The 21,766-nt window shown below is 41.3% G+C and overlaps 1 protein-coding gene across 13 annotated transcripts in view; it reads right to left on the bottom strand.

Annotated features, from left to right (window-relative positions):
* Window positions 1-21,766, bottom strand: part of SGIP1 (SH3GL interacting endocytic adaptor 1) — a 221,250-nt gene that overhangs the window by 172,742 nt on the left and 26,742 nt on the right. For 3 of the 13 annotated variants that reach the window (XM_053246558.1, XM_053246562.1, XM_053246559.1), the window contains exon 1: window positions 6,021-6,362. The exons of 5 other annotated variants lie outside the window; for them this stretch is intronic. In XM_053246558.1, coding sequence (XP_053102533.1) covers window positions 6,021-6,156 — 136 coding nt within the window. In that variant the 5' untranslated portion in view covers window positions 6,157-6,362. Of the gene's footprint in view, window positions 1-6,020; window positions 6,368-21,766 lie in introns of those variants that run through there. 5 more of the 13 variants (XM_053246548.1, XM_053246557.1, XM_053246551.1 and 2 more) reach the window with 5 other exon arrangements.

Raw genomic sequence — 21,766 nt, 5'->3', positions numbered from 1 at the left:
CCAGGGGTCACTTCACCCTACCCTTATTTACAATATAGAGATGGTTATACTAGCTGTCCTTACCAGAGTTGAGAAGACTCTATATTCTAGGTATAGAGAAGAACTTTTGAATATAAAACACATCTATGACTCCCCATGCAGTTCACTGTACAAGCCTTTGGAAAACCACATTACAAAACTAAACACGAATGAGTGAAGTGAACTGAAAATCTTTTACCCAGCTTTACCTTATTTGCAATACTGAGTCCATCTACACATCAGCACCTTGTTCTACAGGTCTAGTGTCATGAGTTAAAGAGATCACAGCAAGAACCTCAAAACAACATGGTGCTTTAATATTCAGTCATATGCAACTGAATTATTGCAAGATAATTTATAGACATTATCTTGCAATTTCTACAAAAAACTCTGTAAGAGAGCCAGTATTATCATCCCTATATTGTAAATTAGGGTGGGGTAAAATGAGAAATAGGCCTGTCTAGGAAGTTCATGGCTGACTTGAGATTTGAACCAAAGACTTTACAGCTCACACTGTTAGGCATTGTATCTCATGGGCTCGTAAGTAGGAATGCTTCCTCTCTCCTCATTCATACACAGCCGCACTTCCCACATAGCATAAGCCTGAATTTTGCTCTTCAGACTAGTCTTCTAATCCATAAACTTTACAGAACCTTATTCCGCTAGATCACAGGTGGCCATATGTAGCTACAGGCAAAGTTTATGGCATACTCTTGGCAGGAGCAGCAGGACTCTCAGGTCCAGCTATGGCATACAAAGTCAGATAAACATTCTGTTTGCCTTTCCAAATAAGCCCTTTTACTCTCAGCTCAGTACCAAACACCACATGCTGCATAAGCTCTAAAACACAAAATAATAGTAATAAAAATCAAACTAAAAACAACGGCAACAACAGTAAACAATAATATTCCATGACAGTAACTTCATAGTAAGAGAACTTCTGCTCAGCCCACGGGAAAAATGTTTAACATGAAATTCATTACTTGCCAGTGAATGCTATCAAAAAATTAACTCCTTTCAGGCAGAGGGATGTATATGTGTTTATTCATTCATTCAATAGAGATCCAGTGATAAGAAAGGTTCTGCTCTTTTCCCTCTCTCTTTTAAACTTAAATGAACAATGGAATTTGGAACAAGGCAGTCCTCTTGGATTTAAGGGAATGGGGAGAGCTCTACAGGAGTTTGGTCACCACTGAGCCACATTGAAGAAAAGCTGTTCACACACAACTCTCAGCTATTTTTCAAAACCTGAACTAGCAGGAAATTCAGACCCAAGGCTTTGCAAGTAGAAAATTCTCTAATCCCAACATTTTCAGATTAAATAGCCTTGATTTCTGACACACAGTCACCTTCTAAAAGCTATACACTATGCTCTAGTGTATGTGCAACACTACTCAGTATGTGACCCAGATTGCACAGGAGAGGGGGTTGGGAGACCCCCCAGGAACATCCTTTCAGGAGGCATCAGATGTAGCAGCAGGACTGAATATCACCCCTCGCCTCCATGTGTTTACTTTTTATTGCCATTTATTTTTATCAATGTTTTAATTTGTCATTTATTTGTTTTAACTAATGTTTTAACTTTTTGTTTTTGTTGTAAACTGCCCAGAGATGTAAGTTTTGGGTGGTATAAAATATGTAAAATAAAATTTTAAAATAAATAAAATGTGCAAATGAAATGTTCTTTTGCACATGCAACACTAGTCAATATCTGCCCCTCTGTATACAGTTTACATCTCATTTTCAACATACATACATTTTGATTGATTGATTAAGTGCCGTCAAGTCGGTGTCAACTCTTAGCGACAATACAGATAGATTCTCTCCAGGATTATCTCTCTTCAACTTGGCCTTTATGGTCTCTCAGTGGTGTATTCATTGCCAGAAAGTGCAGGGGGAAAGGAAGCGGTCCGGCCTGCCAGAAAGCACGGGGGGGGGGGGCTTAGAAGCAGGTGGGGGTGACGGCCAGACAGCTGACCCCCCATAAACCCGGGCATGCCAGTATGGTGGGGGAACAGCAGTGGTGGGTGGGCCAGTCGGAGGCTCAGATGCTCTGTGCCTGGCCCAGCTAGTATATATTTGATTCTCTAAGACGTACCTGTGACTAATTCCATGCATGGCAGCTCTCACAAGAGTTTAGAGAGCTGTTGGATAGCCATGGGATGGGTTGGAGGGAAGAAAATAGCAGCTGCAGTGGAGGCGGCGGCCGGACGAAGCAAATGGCGGTGGGTGGGCGCGACCAGGTGGCAGATGGCCACAACCGGGTGGTAGGCGGGAAGCTGAGTGGCCATGACCAGCAGCTGGCTGGCTGGTGAGCAGCCAGAAAATTGTGGCAGGGCAGGTGGCACAGAAGAAGAAGAAGAGGTTGGTGGGTGGGTAAGAAGGCGGTGGCGGTTGCAGGTGGGGAAGAAGATGGCAGGCAGGCAAAAAAGCGGATGTGGGTGGGGTGGGGGAAGAAAGCAGCGGCAGTGAAATAGGGGTGCAGATGCTCTGTGCCAGATCAGCTAGTTTATTTATATTTACATTTATATCCCACTCTTCCTCCATGGAGCCTAGAGTGGTATATATAGTTATGTTTCTCTTCAGAACAACCTTGTGAGGTAGGTTAGGCTGAGAGAGAAGCAACTGGCCCAGAGTCACCCAGTGACTTTCATAGCTGAATGAGGATTTGAACTTGGGTCTCCCCAGTTTTATTCCAAAATTCTAACCACTACACTGCACTGGCTCCCTTTATGGCAAAACCCAAGCACATGTACCTCACAACTGCAGCCATCTGAGAAACACTGCACTGACCCCAAGCTCAGCGAGGTGTAGAAGGTTTTGAGATCAGTGAGCACCCCTGGGCAGTTTGAAGGGGTGGTGTGGTCAATTGGTCCTTGGATGCTTCATGGCTCAGGGATTTAGATTCACCATGACCCGTGCTTCAGAACTTCACACACCTTAAAGGCTGTGCGGTGTGGGGGATGTGAAGCCCTAGAAGCTGCCCTGACCCTTTGGAGTTGTTAACGATGGAGATGAAGCAGGTTTGCACTGCTTCTATCATTGAGTCATGGTGTGTCACCCATTCAAAGCACAGGCAAGGACAAAATTGTCTGAACACAGCCTTTAGTAGGCTCTCACTGTTGTGGGGTGAGGTTTATGCCATACTCAGTTCACTAATTTTATTATTTAATAAAGTTGTGGCCCCTTTTATCGAATTGAAATGGGTCCATGTCTTCCTTGCGGCTGGGGTGTGGGGGCAAAGATTTGCTCTTCCCAGGGATGGAGCTGCCACCAAGGGATGAAATTCTTAGTGGCCACCATATTATTAGTATTTATTTATTAAGGGGTGTGTGCTCTAATAAGGAACATTCTAAACAATGTAGTAATGTATAAAACAGTATGTTTCACTGCAACAAAAATGAGCCAGCGTGGTGTAGTGGTTAGAGTGCTGGACTGGGACCGGGGAGACCTAAGTTCAAATCCCCATTCAGCCATGATACTAGCTGGGTGACTCTGGGCCAGTCACTTCTCTCTCAGCCTAGCCTACTTCACAGGGTTGTTGTGAAAGAGAAACTTAAGTATGTAGTACACCACTCTGGGCTCCTTGGAGGAAGAGCGATATATAAATGTAATAATAATAATAATAATAATGAAATCTCATTTTCAAAATTAAATATCGAAAAAACGGCCACCCCAAACAGACAAACAGCAGCAACTGCCAGAGACAATAGGAACAGCAATATTCAGACACCAAAAGCCTTTGAGGATGTAAACTTGTAGGCTGAAGCAAGACAGGACCTGATAAGTCTCTAGTTTCAGAATGCCACTATGGAAAAATCCCTTCTCTGTGTCTTCTCATTTCAATAAAAGAGGGCATACACAATAGACGCTGTACCCTGATCTAAGGACAGGGAAATATACACGGTGCAAGGCATTCTTCAAGATCCATGTTGTTTAGAGCGTTAAAAGTTAACCAGCACTTTGAACTGTGTAGGCCTTGCATTGCCTAAACCCATGGAATAATCAGAACTAACAGGATTGCCTGGATAATGACTGGTTTTAAGAATCTAATTGTAACATTTATGTTCGGCCAGGACTGTAGAACAATAAACTTTGACTTTATATTTTTTAAATTTTCCGACAGCACAAATGTCTTCAGTCAGCCTGGCCATAATATTTTCAGGAGGAACACTAAGCTCATTTTCTGCTCATCACATGAGGTGACAGCATAGCACCACATTTGACTAGCTGGGAAGAGACAGTACGGTGCTATGCTGATTTCCTGTCTCTTCCTTGTCCTGGGTTTTAAGGCCAGATAAAAGAGATGAGAGACAAGAGGAGAGGAGACTGGAGGCTGCCATGCCACAATGCTTCATTTCATCCATCAGGGAAAGGAAACCAATATGAACCTGTTCTATGCAAACATGACTAAACAAGAAAAACTTTATTTTAAAATTCTCTTTATTTTCAGTCTAGCACAGAGTGGAAACATTACTATGTGCAAGAATGAGAGGCATTTTATTTAAACAGACAGCCGCCCGCCCCGATAGGATTACAGAAGTTACATATTGAATTATTCCCTCCATGTATCCTTCTGTTGCGGGGTTTGTGAGATTTTCCCAGCACTCCTATCACAGTATTTTAGCACTGGGAATATAAGTATTCCCCTCATATAGATAGCATGGCCATTGTGAATGAGTGCTGTGTTAAATGAGGTTACATGAATGTCATGGACATCTAGTGGACTACCACTTGTGGTTAGTAAAACAATAACTGAGTTTTAAAAAATAAATCTTTGCAGGTCAGGCATTCTACTACTATACACTTGAGCACAGGAGTGAACAAATATCCCTTGATTTTTTAAAAGAATAAAATAAAATAATAATGTCATGCCCTTTAATATATCTTACTAAACACACTTAATTTATTTACATACTTAGCTATTTTAAATCCAAGTGTGTTCAGTGCAGAAATGCACATTTTTTCCAGTTTAAAAAAAAAAAAGCAAACACAAGCCTAATACATTGATTGTGTGTTCGCTGCATATCATGTTATTGGCACTGCACCTGAACTAGCACAAATATAGTGCTAAGGGAATAAACCTTTTTTAAAAACTCCACCTCAGTAGTACTAAGGGTTATGCATATAGCAGTCACAAGAAGCAGAGCATCACCAGTCTCAATGAGCTTAAGCGTACCCATCTCTGTACATAATATTGTGATTAATATTTTGCTTTATTATTAGATCATAAGATTTTTATGATAAGAGACAATATTTTAAAAGAAAACAACTACTAGCAGTCTATATATAGGTCACTGGAAAAAATCCAATGGCTTTTATGTTATTTTCAGAAATGAAGAAAACTCTCCTAGGACAATACAAACTTCTCTTCCACTAAACAATTCTGCCGTATACATAATTATTTAGTGTTTTTTGACCACTTTGGGCCTAATAATTATAATCTTTGCTTTTATTTTTGATTCTCACATATTCTTTTCCAGATAAATTCCCACAGACTAAATGCTTTATCACAAGTCTAAGGAGCCATCTTTCTAATAGGAACTGGCAGTTACTAATCATAGATTGGTTAACAGCCGTACATGTAAAAAATAGAACTGAGCAAACTTTGGGACATGCTAGATCAGAGTTCCATCTGTAATTTTCATTCTGGAGTTCTAAATAACAGAAAAGTCAGAAGCATCACTGAGCTATTTTACCACACATTAAAGGGGGAGAGGAGGAATGTAAAACAATTTGATCTCATTTAAAATTCAAATACTTTTTATAATATTTCTTTTTCTGCTTAATGTATCCTCTCTCGCCTATTATACTCACCCTCCTGTTGACTAGTTAGGTAGTCTGGTTTCCTCTAGACATATATTGTAGGGTTCAAAATAATTTTAGAGACTGACTCCAGGTTCAGTCTTGCATATATGGACACAAGGTTCACCCATCAAGAAAAGAATTTAAATATTATGGGACAAAACTCTGGCTATCAACCTGTATAACATGACACTTACTCTTAGAGGGTGAATACATATCTTCTTTCCTTTCCACGCTGTGCTGAGGCTCAAACATTTTGACACTATGGACTGAATTATCAGCTAAGTCTTCCATTGTAGCCTTAGTGTATGGGGATCTCTTAGGATGGGCCATTGCAGTCTGAATTTGAAGTTTTTAGAGAGTTGTGAATGATTTTAAGCCCTCAGCATCCATATTCCCCACTGCCCTGATTGTTCCTGAGAGTGGGAGAAAAAAGCCTTCCCATTCTGACCCATTGCTCTGAGCGCATCTAAGCAGCACCATAGCAACCATGTTGTAGGAAATGATGCCTCAGAAGTCTATTATGACCGAAAGAGCCTACCATCAACAAACACTTGAGAGTTTACAGAAAATCTCCAGTTTTCAATTAGAGTAGGAAATCAGGAATTTGCTACCTCTCATAAGCCAATTTAGACATTGTTCTTTAGTAACTGAATATGGAATAAGACCTCCCTTTGCTTGTAATGTGTCCTTGCAATGGAGAGTGACTGGTGGACAGTACAAACAGCAGTGGATGGAGACCACTTCTAGCATTCACTAAGAGGACTGGATTCGACACACCTCCTCATCAAGACATTGCTTGATTTTTGAAACAGTATAATCTGTCCTTACTGTATGGGAAGACTTAGGGTTCAGCCAAAAGTTTAATGGAAACTGGATTATGAAGAGCAGTTTGAAAGGAAGAGGTGCCACCACTGCAAGTGGACATGGAGTACTTCAAGTTTATTGCAATATTGAGAGAAAAACTGTGCACATTCTTCAGCCATTCCCAACATAAATTATGGTTTGTTGGATTATCTGTGGGCATTGGCTCAACTCAAAGGACTTTGTGCATTTGCCCTATCAATTTTGACTAATCACTAATGGATGTCTAGGATCAGAGAAGTTTCAAACACTGATATGCACAATACTTCTATTAACTGGACATTTGCATACATATCAAAACTGTGTGTGTGTATTCTCTCTCTCTATATATATATGTAATATATAGACACACACACACACATACATACATACACAGACACACACATATACACATGGACAGACTGCAGGAATGGTAACTAGGAAGGAGGAGGTTAGGCATATAGACTACAGCCTCTATCAACAGAAGAAAGCTTTTAGGCTTTTTGATGTTTCAGTATCCAAACCCTCTGAATTCTCTTGGGGCCCTGTGTTGGCCCTCTTCTCAGAGAAGGAAGACACTGGAAACAGTTGTTACTGCTGCTAAGTAGTGGGGAGTTCCCAGTAACACCCTCTGTCCCTCTGCCACCATGGGGATGCCACCATGGTCTGTCTCCAATTACCGCCAACTCGTTTGGTGGCTACACAGCAATGGGCCTTCTCGGTCGCTGCCCCGACGTTATGGAATGTGCTCCCTGCTGAGATACGATCCTCCCCATCTCTGGCAATTTTCAAAAAACACCTGAAAACCCATCTCTTCACCCAAGCTTTCTGAGCTTCCTAAATTTTTTAGGGTTTAATCTCTGGTTTATTTTTAATTTGTTAAATTGTTTTAAGTTTTTGTAAATGTTTTTAACTTGTTTTATGCTATTGTTAACCACCCAGAGATGAAAGTTTGGGGTGGTGTACAAATTTTATAAATAAATAATTAAATAATAAATATCCAGATACTGGATATCACTGGAGGGCAAGGAAGTGAATGAGGCATAATTCTTTCTACCACTTTGAAGCATCACAGCTTTTTACTTGTATAAGCTAACAAGAGTATAAGCTCTTTACCACATAAAAAGTATTTTATACTTTTAAATAAAAAGTATAAGTACATAACTTATAAGTAAGTATAAGTAAAAGTATAAGTACAATAAAAAGTATTTACTTGTATAAGCTAACAGAGCCCCTGGTGGCACAGTGGTAAAACTGCCGCCCTGTAACCAGAAGGTTACAAGTTCGATCCTGACCAGGGGCTCAAGGTTGACTTAGCCTTCCATCCTTCCGAGGTCGGTAAAATGAGTACCCAGAATGTTGGGGGCAATATGCTAAATCATTGTAAACCGCTTAGAGAGCTCCGGCTATAGAGCGGTATATAAATGTAAGTACTAGTGCTATTGCTAAGTGCTAAGAGTAGAACTGATTTTCTGAAACTCATATCGCATCACACTGATATGGTAAAATGGAAGTTAAAAATCTAAGCTGCAGAAGAGGAACAACAACAAAAAGAGATAAAAGCTTTGTATCTCTAAGATTCAGATAAAAACTTCACACATATTCAGGGATGATCAGGTTCAGGATATCAGCCTGTCTCTTTTCAAACTGAGAAAAACACATAATTTTTTATCCTTATCAATTTCAATTTCTTCAGAGATGTTCAGAGTAATATGTGCAGCCCTCTATGAAAGAGAAAGGGTCTTATTAAGAATGTATGAAATGCTCCCCCATTTATTTATTTATCAAATTTATAGACTGCCCCAAACTTCTGTCTCTGGGCAGTTTACAACAATATAAAATAGATTCAAACCACAGTCAAGTTAAAAAAGCTTGGGTGAAAAAGTAAGTCTTTAGAGACTTTTTAACAGTTGTCAGAGAAGGTAAGGCTCTAATTTCAACAGGGAGCACATTCCCATGTCTTGGAGAAGGCCTGTCTCTATGTAGCCAGACGAGCTGGTGTCAACTGCAGACGGACCTCTCCGGATGATCTTAATGGATGGTGGGGCTCATGATGAAGATGATGACCTCTTAAATAGCCGGAGCCTAAGTTGTTTAGGGCTTTATAGGTTATAATCAACACTCTGTATTTTGTCCGGAAACCTATTCGAAGCCAGTGTAGCTCTTTTAGTATAGAAGTAATGTGGTCTCTACGGGTGGCCCTGGAGATCAACCTGGCTGCCGCATTCTGTACTGACTGCAGTATCCAGACTACATACAAAATCAGCCCCACATAGAGCACATTGCAGTGTCAAGTCTGGAGGTTACCAGCATATATACCAATGTTCTGAGGTGGTTTATTTCAAGAAATGGACGCAGCTGGCATATCAGCCAAAGCTGATAGAAAGCACTTCTGGCTACTGCCTCAACCTGGAACACCAGAGAGAGGTTTGTATCCAGTATCACCCCCAGACTGCATACCTGTTCCTTCTGGGAAAGTGTCCCCCCATCCAGAACTGGCAGATCAAAATCATCTCCTGAGTTCTGACCTCACACAATAAGTATCTCTGTCTGATCTGGATTCAGTCTTCATTTGTTATCACTCATCCAACATGTCACCACCTCCAGGCAGACATTTAGGGAGGTTATGCTTTCTCCTGATGATGTTGACATGGAGAAATAGATTTGGATGTCATCAATATATTTGGATGTCATCAAACACCCTGCACCAAATCTCCTGATGATCTCCCCCAGCAGTTTAATGTAGGTGTTAAAAAGCATTGGAGACAATATGGAGCCCTGGAAGACACCACATAAAAGAGCATCAGTCTCCAAGGGACACCATCTGGAACCTGCCTGAGATGCTAAGAGTGGAACCGCTGCAAAACAGTGCCTCCCATCCCCAACCCCATCAAACGCTCCAGAAGGATAATATGGTCAATAGTTTGAAAGTTGTCGAGAGATCCAAAAGGACCAACAGTCAAACTCCCTTTGAATTCCCAATGTATTTATCTATCATATTTTTATACCACCTGAAATATAGGTGGTGTACCAAGTTAAAATATAGCCAATGTAAAACAATATAAAACTGTTAAAATTCACAAAACAAGTAAAAAACAATATCAAAAGATAAAAACATATTAAAAATTTCAGTTAAAAGCCTGGGGAAACAGGTATGTCTTGAGTTTCTTCCTAAAAGCACGCAGAGAAGAAGATGCTCTTATTTCAAGTGGGAGTGTATTCCAAAGATCATCCATCAGCTGTCCAAGGCAATCTCCATATCATAGCCTGCCCCAAAGCCAGTTTGAAAATCGGTCTGAAATCCAGTTTGAAATCCAAGACGGGAGGCCAACCAGCCTCTCAATTACCTTGCCCAGCCACAGAAGGTTGTAGACAGGCCTACAGTTGCTTAACTCTGAGGGATCCAATGTAGGCTTATTCAGAAGAGGTCTAATAATTGCTTCTGTGAGATAAGGGGGCATCCTGCCCTCCCTCAGAGAAGCATTTATAATCTCTAGCAGGCCTTCTACAACTCCCCTGCCAGTAGTATAAGTCAGATACGGGTCAAGAGAACAGGTGGGAGGCTGCAGCGCTCCAAGCAGTTTGTGCACATCCTTAGGAATCACAAACTGAAACTGATCCAGCCTAACCACATAAGAAGAGTTGCTGGGCACCTCAACATCAGACATTGCTGTAACTGTGGGGTCTGAGTCTAAGCTGATCCAAATATGAAAGATTTTATTCATAAATAACTCAATAAAAATATCACAGTGGGTAATTGATGGTTCCGAATTACGATTCAATGGAGGAGGGGCATGTACAAGCCCTCTCACAACCCTAAACAACTCTGTTGGATGTGAGCTTGCAGATGCAATACAAACAGAAAGGAATTGCTACTTTGCCGCATATATCACCTGAGCATAGATTTTCAAATGTGATCTATGTTGTAATCTGTCGGATTCAAACTGAATTTCCACTTGCACTACAGTCATCTTCCTTGTCGCTTCAGCCTCCATAATTCTTCTATATACCAAGGGGCCAGTTCTGAAGCGGGTCAGAGAGGACACTTAGGAGCAATCATGTCTACTACCCTGGTGAGTATGCTGTTCCAATTCTCCTCCAGGCCATCAACAGAATCACTGGCAGAGCCAATACTAATTCCTTCCAAGCCTTCTTGGAATCCTATGCAATAACCTTCTCAGGCGGACCATCCTATAGGCCCCTCACCCCTGTGGATAGAAAGGACTTAGTGAAACCCACTAATGCATTCTCCTCTGTCAAACTAAAAATAATATTTTTTTATATACAGGCCATCCAAAAATGACTCAGTGTGGTTGTTAATAAATCTTCTTCTTCTTCTTCTTCATCATCCTCCATTTATAATATTAACACATAGCCCATTACAATAACTTAAACACTGTTAAAAGCCAAGGTAGCTGCTCACTATGCCCATCATAAGTAAAAACAATAGTACCGTAAACACAGGGTAACCAGCATAGGTTGTTTTCACATACAGGACACTGACAGCACTTCTGTGCATCTCATCACTCCTAGCAGTGGCTTAGGAAAGGGGAAGTACCTCAGGGAAGTAAGTACTCTTTGGGGCATGTCTTAGGCTGCTAACCACATTTATCGTGCTAGAGGCACAGCTTCTGTACACTTTGACATTTGTTTTTGTCATTGGTCTCTGGTATGTGTATTCCCAGGAACTCCTGAGCAGAGTATCTGAATAATTGCATGTTGTTTCTAAAAAAAAGAATATTGCCCTAACCACAAACCTTGCAAAGTTAAGCAAGGTTCAATTCAACTGATAATTTTGAAGATAGTTAAATCACATGCCTAACTCTCTCACTGAAATAAATAGGACATGTTTAGCTTTGGTTGGATTGTTCCCATTGTTTCCTGTACAGCATAACAAATATCATGACTATTAAACATCCAAGTTATGAGCAAAAAAGTATTTCAAAAGAGTGGACATCTTGCTGAAAAACAATAGTGGAGGAGAGAAATAATATTTTTATTTAGCTCCAAGTACAAACTTATACATGAATAGGCAATTGTAAAGAATAAATGCTTTTATAAGTTACTCCCTTCTAAGAGAGAAGATTAGTCAAAGTGATGAACTCAGGAGACTGACTTTCCTCCACATTTACAGGCAAACCTATTATCTGCAAGAGTTCTATTCTCGGGTTAAACCGCAGATAGCAAAACCATGGATAATGAGGCTTTGAGGCAATGGGAATCAGGGGCTTAGGTTCTTGGAGGTGAAAAAAAATGCCCCAAAAGTTAAAAAAGAAAAAAGAAAAGGCAGAAGTAGAAGCAAAAAAGGCAGCAGTAGGAGTATGCCATACTCTCCAGGTCTCTACCCGTACAGCAATACCCCCCAAACCACCCAATCTGGACAATTTTCTGCAAAATATCATATGGTGGGGACCACAATCGAACCACAAAATAGCTTGTTAAGTCAAAATGGTGGCCAGAAATGACCTTGGGGGGCCACATGTACTGAGTTGTTGGGACCGCATGTGCTGAGTTCCAACTGAATTTGGATTGAACACAAGGCTTTCAATAAGCCATATGTAACTGGAGCAGACAAATAACTATATTTGTGTAAAATATACACATATTATTTTCCTCACAGACTTTGAATAGTTGTGGAAAAGCACATAAATACACGCACAAGCTGATGTGGTAAAAGTCTTATGTTTTAGATAGGATGATTAAATACAACAAAAATGAAGAAACTAAAACCCAGAAGACTTTGTAAATATTCAAATTACAGGGAACACCTGTTTCCTACGGTCAAGGCTTGCCCCACAATATTCATTGGACACATTACTTTCTCCCCACTGTCACTAATCTGCGTAACCCCTAGACACCTAATCACCCTGTAGAGTTTCCTCCCTGGTGTGTTGGCACAGTTGTAGTACCACACACAGAGAGATTTGATACTCCTGATGTAATAACAAAATTGTTTAAGGGAATAATTAAAAAATTATTCAAATTGGGTGATTCAAGATTATATAGTTTTAAAATAAATAAATAATCTTAAAGTTCTTAAGGATTGGATTTAGACTGGCCTTAGTCCTAATCCCTACCAAATCCTGGTTAAGATTCCCTTTCTCCATCCCAATAACATTGACTCACTCAATCAGGCATCTTGGTGACAGAAGCCTCAAAATAATAGGGACCTTTCCCCCTACACAGGCCTCTGATGGCTGCTGAGGCAGGTAGCTTTAGAATGTTGGGCCCTAAGCATTCCATTGCAGCTGCCCAACTGCTGTGTCTTTGCCTTGTCTGCTGTTTCAAGAATAAAATCTTTAGCTTCGCCCTCCAGTCTGTTGCTGGTCAGTTAACCAATTGACCACCAGGCTCCCTGAAGAGGAAGCATGTTCACCAGTTATCTGTTCCCTCAGCTACAAGGCTACAAGGCTTCAAAAAAGGTGCAGGGGCAAAATTACTCAGGGAAGGTGCTCAGCCCAGATGCTCAGTTCTCCTGAAGCTATCTTGGGAACAGACACCTTCATTTTTCTCCTTCTTTTGTGGGAACAGATACCTTCATTTTTCTCCTTCTTTCTTCAACTCTTCTTCCTCCAGATACCTTTGACATCCCAGCTGACTCTGCCTTTGGGTCTGCTCAGACCGTCTATTTATATTAGATAGTAAAAAAAACCCTGTTGGTTTAAGACCAGTTAATGCTATCTCATTTTGGTTCAAGTTCCACAAAGCCAGGAAATTGGAACCTAAGGCTGATGCCTTAGATGTGTCATGTGATCAGTAGTGAAGTTGTGCAATGTCACAAATTGTGCTTGTGTACAAACTGCCCTCCACACATCCCACTTTTCCTTGGTCTTTGAGAACCAGCTCAAGATGGGGGTTAAGTGTCTGGCACCTGCAAAGAAGCCCCATGGTATCCATCGATGCATCAAATGCAAGCTGTAGGCAAGCACAATTTGTGACAATGCACAACATCATTATGATCAGTATGGCATATCATAATGGCATCAACCTTAGATTCCCATTTCCCAGCTTTATGGAGCTTGAGCCAAAATGAGATAGCCTTCACTCTGGTCTTAAACCAGCAGATTTTTTGACAATCTAAATTCTATGGTTTGTGGAAAGGAAATGTTATTATTGCAGTGTTGGCAATCTAATACCCTCCCTGATGTCGCATTTAGTGTTGATTCTAATGGGCACTTTATAATACAGGTGGTCTTCATTATTCGTGGGGATTCCTTTTTCTCTCATAGGTGTGAATAATGAAACCTTAAAACAATGGGAATAATGAAACCTTAAGACCCAACTGCAGATATGCAAAAGGCCCACCCACACAGTGCTTTATCAATCGGAGGTAACAGAGCAGAAGCACCATGGTGATTGGGCAGTTGGGATTCCATATGCAGATAGGGAGGAGGAGCTTGTGATAGTTAAGGTCAGTTGGAAAACAACTGTTACCAGTTGGAAGATGTACTTGATTGTAGAGAAGAGTAAAGAAGAAACATATATATAGTAGCTGGGCTCTGCGCCTCTAGTTCACCTGCCGTCACTGCTGTTTTCATTACCCGCCCACCGGCTGCTGTTTCTTTCACCCACTTGCCACCGCCATTTTCTTCCTGCCCACCCATCGGCCACCGCCACTGTTTTCTTCCCTGCCCGTCCGCCGCCACCATTTCAATTTATTCACCTGCTGCCATTTTTCTCTCCCCGCTCACTGCAAGCCTGTCCAGTGCCGCTGCTTTCCTCTCCCCCTGCCAGCAGATCACTTGTGAAAGCTGCCATGCATGGGATTAGCGATGTGTATGCCTTAGAGAAATATATACAAAGAAGATGGATAGTGGGCGGGGGTCTGCAAAGAGTGGGGTCATGAGGGAGGAAAGAGCCCCTTCAGGAGAAGGAGGCTGCCACTGTGTTAATTAGATGAGGAAACAAAATGAACAATATCTGTTAACTCAGGAAGAGAAAAAAAGAAGGGAGGGAAGGAAGAAAGAAGGAAGGGTGAAGTATGGGCCCAGGCCTGTCAGTGGCCTGAGGGGAACAAGCAGCCATGGCGGTGGTGGAGGCAGTGAGGAATGGCCCGGTCTATTGCTGCAGCTACTCCTGTGGGGAGGAGCAGGAGTGGGGCTCGGGTGAGGGGGGAGGTCTCTGGGGTTAGGGGGTTGCGGCTTGGCCAACTGGCACTGGCAATGCCACAGCCGCAACCAAGACGGTTGAGGGGGATGTAAGTAACAGGATGGAAGAGGAGGAGCAGGAGCATGGCTCAGGTAAGGGTGGAGAAATATCTGAGATGAGCGAGCTGTGGAAGGGGTGAGGGGAGCAATCAAGTACTAGCATGCAGTAGGATATTCTGCATTACAATGGTATAGTAGAACCAGTGTGGTGTAGTGGTTAGAGTGTTGGACTAGGACTGGGAAGACCCAAGTTCAAATCCCTGTTCAGCCATGAAACTCAATGGGTGACTCTGGGCCAGTCACGTCTCTTTCAGCCTAACTTTACCTCACAGGGTTGTTCTAAAAATAAACATAACCATGTACACCACACTGGAATCCTTGGAGGAAGAGTGGAACATAGATGCACAAATAAAAATAAAATATATTACATTATGTACAACAGTATCTTGGAAGGTGTCCATGGGATGCTGGGAAATGGCATTCCTAGGATGTTGGCCATAGAACTCTGTGGGGAAGGTGCTAGGAAGGATTCTGTGTGCCTTTCAAGATGGTTCTGGAGCTTGACAAGGTGCTGTTATTCTTATAGGGGGCCCCGTCCCCGATAGCCTCAGAGCTGAGATTTTTTTCTGCTAAAGTTCGCCCCACTTGAAAAATAGTGACAATTACTAAGCGGTGGATTCTGACTATAAAAACAAAGACTTGCCCCTCCCCCAAGGTCTAGGAGATAGGAGAGAAAAATTAGCAATCTGGGAATTGTGGAATAAGCAGAGTTTTTCAATAGGCAGTAAATAAGATAAATTTATCTGAGATTACCTCAGTGTTTTTAAAAATATATAAAATAGATGTAATTAAATTGGCCCACTCCACTGAAGTCAACTGAACTTTCTTATCACAGAAGTGCAGTTGTCCTGTCAGCATTCTGACAGTAGGGAATAGACAGTGTCAATGGAAATAATTCTGAAGAAGCTTGAGGGAGTCACTCTGGCTGACAGATAAGAAAAGATGGGGGAGGGGAAAGAAAAGTTGTTGCAATCCTGGGCAGGCTTACTCAGAAATAGGTCTCCACACTGTTCTAACTACCTGGCTTCCCCCAACTGTCCATTCAGTGTCTCCCCTTCCGCTCTTCCCTAAGAGTTCATGTTCCACAACTTACAGAATAGGCATTACACCTGAAAGAGAATCCATTAGATGTTCTCCCCTTGCCAATGTCAAAGTACTGGCAAATGTTGGCTTCACTGTCAAACCAGCCATGCTCTGTATTAGAGATGTGCACGGAATGGGTTTTGCGTTCTCTTCCGAGCTCAGAACAGAATGCAAAATGGCCCAAACGTTCTGACCAAAACACCAGGGGTGACCCGGTGTTTTGATGTAACAAGCCCATTCTGTTCAGAACATTTCAGTATTCTTGTCCCCACCCCCCAATTAAGATAGAGCAGCAAGAGGTACCTTTAACATCAAATTAATGGAAGCTCTTACAGGTACCTGCTTTAACATTAAATTAATTGAAGATCTCTCTTAACAGTGATAACACCAGCACTGCAAACTGCCACTGTGGCACTCCTGCTAGCATTTCACGCGGTGGCGGCATGTCCCCAACTGAAGTTGTCTGGAAATGACTTCCATTGTCATTTCCAGCTGCCATTCTCCAGAAGAAAGCCATTTTGTGACTCTGCCAGAATTTGTGTTGTTGTTTTTTTAAAGCAGGGACACTTGGAATGTTCTGAATGGAATGGGCTTATTCCGTTTCAAGCTTGTAACAAGAACCCCTTTTTAGGGGTGTTCTGCTCTGAGCTTGGATCACTCAAAATTGCCCATTCTGAGCTCAGAGCATTCCGACTAGAAACATTCTGCACATCCCTACTCTGTATAACTTTGCCAGGTCTTGCTAGCCATAGGCTTTAATGGGGCAGAAAAACCTTAATAATATTTGGAATGCTGCTCCAAACTTATCATACCAACAAATGACCATCGTCCTAGAAACGCCTGAACAGATATCAGTCATTTTCTTCAAAATTTTAAAGAAATCTATTATATGCCAGAATAAAAAATTTTGGGGAAGGGTCAAAGTGTCAATTTTCATCACTTTTTAACGTGCTGTAGCTGTGGCAATTTTTATCAGATCTCCTTGATATTATGCACATTTGTAGACCTCATCAAGTAGATGACAGCCAGCGTAGTGTGGTGGTTAGAGTGCTGGACTAGGACCAGGGAGACCCGAGTTCAAATCCCCATTCAGCCATAATACTTGCTGGGTGACTCTGGGCCAGTCACTTCTCTCTCAGCCTAACCTACTTCACAGGGTTGTTGTGAGGAGAAACTTAAGTATGTAGTACACCGCTCTGGGCTCCTTGCAGGAAGAGTGGGATATAAATTAATAAATTTATAATAATAATAATAATAGAACATACCCACATCTCAAGATGTTAGCTCAACAGTTGTCATTATATGCAATAGACCTTTGAGGCCTATAATGGCAAAAGCTTTGGGGGGGGGTGCAGCTCACCTAAACAAAAGGGGCATTCTCATGCCCCTTTAATTCCAGTCGCCAGAATGTTTAGACAGGACTGCCCAATCCTAGCCCAGCTGTCTCCTTTTAAATTGATTAGCCAAAGGCTCTCCTGCAGAATTCCTTCTGCTTTCATTTGACTGGATTAAATTACTCCAAGGCCCCCTTTCCCTGTTTAGATGCTACCAAACCCCAAAGTGTTTGTCAGAACTACTGACTGTAGAAGATAAAAGGTGGGCTTATTTGTCAGCTGGCCAAGTAAACACAGTGGACAATGCAACTGCCTTAGTGCACATAGAGGTAATCTCTTTTTGTAACCAACCACTAACATAATTACACAAACCAAACCAATACAGATACATTCTTTGCACATCCCTTTTTATTTTCTGTGGTATCAAAAAACCTTGCATATATTAAAATACACAAAAGAAAGGCATTCAACTGCTCTTGATCACTGTGCTGTGTCTGCAGACATGTGGATGTCGACAAGCATCTGTGGGAAAGGGCTTGCCTTGATGTGGCAAAACCAGAAGATGAGCACTATGCAAGGCACCAGTTGTTGGGTTCAAAATAATCACAGAAAGTATAGCTGGCTTCAGAACAGTATTCCTGGTTTTTGGTTTTGGAAAGTCTTCAAGACACATGCATTGTCTCAGCATCCTACATTATCTATCTATCTATCTAGCTAGCTAGCTAGCTAGCTATCATATGGTGTACAACATTTAAAATATTTAAAAATTACAAATTAAAACACATAAAAAGACAATAGAATAAAATAGGTATTAAAACAAGTTTTAAAATTATTAAAATAAATTATAATTAAAAGCCTGAGAAAACAGGAGAGTCTTGAGGCTCTTCCTGAAAACAAACAGAGAAGGCGATGCTCTTATTTCAGTAGGGAGCATATTCCAAGGCCCTGGGGCAGCCACAGAGAAAGCCTGGTCCTACCAAATGAGCCGATGGCATCTGTAACTGGACCTCTCCAGAGGATCGTAGGCACTGAAAGGTGGGAAGGGACCACAGAGCAAGGCTGAAGGCATGGAGGAGGATGGGCTAAAAATATTTAGAATAAAGACTCTTATGCCTGTTTGCGTTGTTGGAAACATAACTTATTAATAGAGATCTAATTTATCTTCAACCTATAATGCCCATATGGCTTCAATTTTATTTGCCTGTGAACAGAATAAAAGAGCTGCTAGTTTTAGGACACAGAATCAGAACAGCAGTAACTACCATTGTCCAGCTTTCATGGGAGAACTTGGTGTGAGTCCCAGCTTTCAGCAATGGAATCAACAATTGGCCCTAGGCAAGTTGCAGCTTCAGTTCTCCAACTGTAACAGGAAATATACAGGCCCTATCCCACGGAATTGTTGTAAACTAGATAACGACTATATACATTTAAAAGTTATCTGTAAATGCCAAGTACAATAATCAACAATGGCCTGGTTCAAACAATTTCCATCTTTTCGCCCAAGCTTTCTCAGCTTCCTAAATTTTTTAGGTTTTAATCTCTGGTTTATTTTTAAATTGTTAAATTGTTTTAAGTTGTTTGTATATGTTTTTAACTTGTTTTTTGCAATTGTTAACCGCCCAGAGATGAAAGTTTGGGGCGGTGTACAAATTTAATAAATAAATAAATAAATAAATAATAAAAATGTCTGCTGGCCTGTCCTATTCGCATGGGAGAGAAGCAAAGGCACACCCATCTCCCCTATCTGGCACAGCAGTGTCCTGTCACTGCATAATCATGCAGGGGCAGTTCATAGGAACCAATCCCCCACACAATTAGGTGCTTCCAGGACAGCATGCCCACACCATTCCCCCCACCCAAATATGATCGCTAGCGGAAGCATTATTTGAATCAACCTAGTGACCATACTAATTAGCCTTCACTCTCAAGAATCCACCTTGAGAAACCTCAAAAAGAAGCAAAATATAGCTTAAAAATCTTTAGGGGGAAAGAAGTATATCTAGGTCAATGCTTTAACAAGATCTGGCACTCTCTTCAAAGTAGAGGAATTATAAGGGATGGCAGAATAGTTCAACAATTCATCTGTAGCAGAGAATGCAGCACAAGAAGGCACGTTGTCCATTTGGAATGTATGCTGTCAGCTGCAATGCCTCAAGCTTTACTTTTGCACAATGCTGTTTTGCCTGAAGGACAAATAATAAATATTCCTGCATTATACTTGCTCAAGACATTATAGATGTAGTTTTAGGTTCAATGCAAACACAAAAGATTCTGGTTATCTTGAATATTTTTAATTTGAAAATAAGGGGAGAAAGCTCCAAGATAACAAAATAGATACAGATTGGCACAAAAATCCTATTTGTGTTTTTTAGCCTACTTAAGGAAAGTAAGCTTATGAGATCACCCAACAGTGTGAGTGTGTGTGTGTGTGTGTGTGTGTGTGAGAGAGAGAGCGAGAGCGAGCGAGCGAGAGAGCGCACACACGGTTGTGGCACAAGTGGGCTAACTTGTGAACTGCCTAACTGATTTAGACAATATTTAATCCAGTTGTAGGGATAGTGAAAGGAAAGTAGGCAAATTACCAGAACAACTTGTTTCACCTCTCATTCCAAACTGAAAGTCCATACCCATTGACTTATCCATAAAATTAAAATTTGCTGACATTTAACCATAGAAGCTGGCATTCATAACATTTTGGACTATGCTACCCTCATTACATAACCATATTGAAATCATAGAAAAAAAATAAAAACCATTTAAAAAAGAAAAGAAAGGAGAAACAATAGATTACATATAACTATCCAGAAAAGTTTCATAATTCTCAAGCTAGTGACTTTGCTCCAACATCTTTCATTTAACATTTTCCAGTGTCCTATACTCATGATTGTTTTGTGCATGTGACAGAAGATCAGGATTGCATTGGCTAGTTTTACACACACACACTTACCCCATGCATCTGATGCACTGCATGGGAGCCTACACACTGCACAGTCTTAGCAACACAAAATGAAATGCACACAGATTGCATGGATTACCCCTGAACAAATGTAACGCTCAGTGTGTTGACTTGAGTGTATGGGGGGAAACGCTGGCAACAGCCCACTACATGTAGAAAACAAACATCTGCATAGGGTACATGTATGCAAGTCTCAAATTGATTAGTGCTTTTTGTTGTTGTTTTTATTGTGCAGGCAACATAATCTGTAATGAGTTTTTTTAACCCTTGCTTGCCACTCTCAGACTTTTAAGATGGTCATACTTCTACCTTAAATCATTAATACTGCATACTCCCTGAAGCCCAAACAAATCAAGTCCTGGGCATGTGCACTTATTTGCCCCAGATTTTCCAACAGTACAGATTTAGCCTATCAACCTCAAAGAAGCTCCTTATTCACAGGACTGGTAGTACATAGGATTACAGTTTACAAGAATGATTATAAATCCTCTAAAGTCACAGCAACAAAATAGAAGTCTAGTTCATGTTCCAACACATGGTGGATCAATAAAATTCCTAGTCTTAAGTAATCTGACTTGCTGCAGTTCAGGTGAACCTTCGATCTTGTTCTTCAATTATTATTGTTGTCTTTAAAAATTATCTAGAATTTTCTTCATCTGTACATGAAGGGTGGAAACAGATGGCCTCATGTGCTCAGCATGAAAGAAATGCAGTCAAAAATTTGATTGGATATTTTAAATCAATATGTCTCAACCTTCACAGCTCCTGACCACATGCATGTGGAGTGGAGAGCTGGTCTGGAGAGGAGAGCTGGTCTTGTGGTAGCAAGCATGACTTGCCCCCTTAGCTAAGCAGGGTTCACTTTGGTTGCATATGAATGGGAGACTAGAAGTGTGAGCACTGTAAAATAATCCCCTCAGGGGATGGAGCTGCTCTGGGGAGAGCAGAAGGTTTCAAGTTATCTCCCTGGCTTCTCCAAGATAAGGCTGAGAGAGATTCCTGCCTGCAACCTTGGAGAAGCTGCTGCCAGTCTGTGAAGACAATACCGAGCTAGACCGACCAATGGTCTGACTCAGCATATGGCAGCTTCCTATGTTTCTATTTATCTATTCTGTCCATAATCTCTGTCCTACCTTTCCTTCTCCCTCTGGCCCATTTCCTCTCCCAGACCTCATTTCTTAAGCTCCCTTGCTTTCTTCTCACATCCTTGGTCTCTGCCTTCCTAGGCCTGGGCTTCTTCTACCTCTCCTTTCTAGAGCCTTCCGACCTGGCCTCCCTCCCTCTCCCCAGCAGCAGAGCAACTCAGACAATGGCAGACAAAGATGCAAAGGTACCCTACCTCTGACATTAGGGCAGATGATCCACCAATCACTGCCAGAGACGTACTTTATACTGCATATATACAATATATGTTTACTTTGCTTCAGATAAGGAGTCTTTGTAATATACAGGTGCTTTCCAGACTAGCTTCTCATCAGCAGCAAAATGCCTCCATTTGGGCAAGTTGCATTCAAAACATA

Source organism: Hemicordylus capensis, chromosome 4 (assembly GCF_027244095.1).
Source record: "Hemicordylus capensis ecotype Gifberg chromosome 4, rHemCap1.1.pri, whole genome shotgun sequence".
NCBI lineage: Eukaryota > Metazoa > Chordata > Lepidosauria > Squamata > Cordylidae > Hemicordylus > Hemicordylus capensis.
This window is presented reverse-complemented; position numbering and strand designations above follow the sequence as displayed.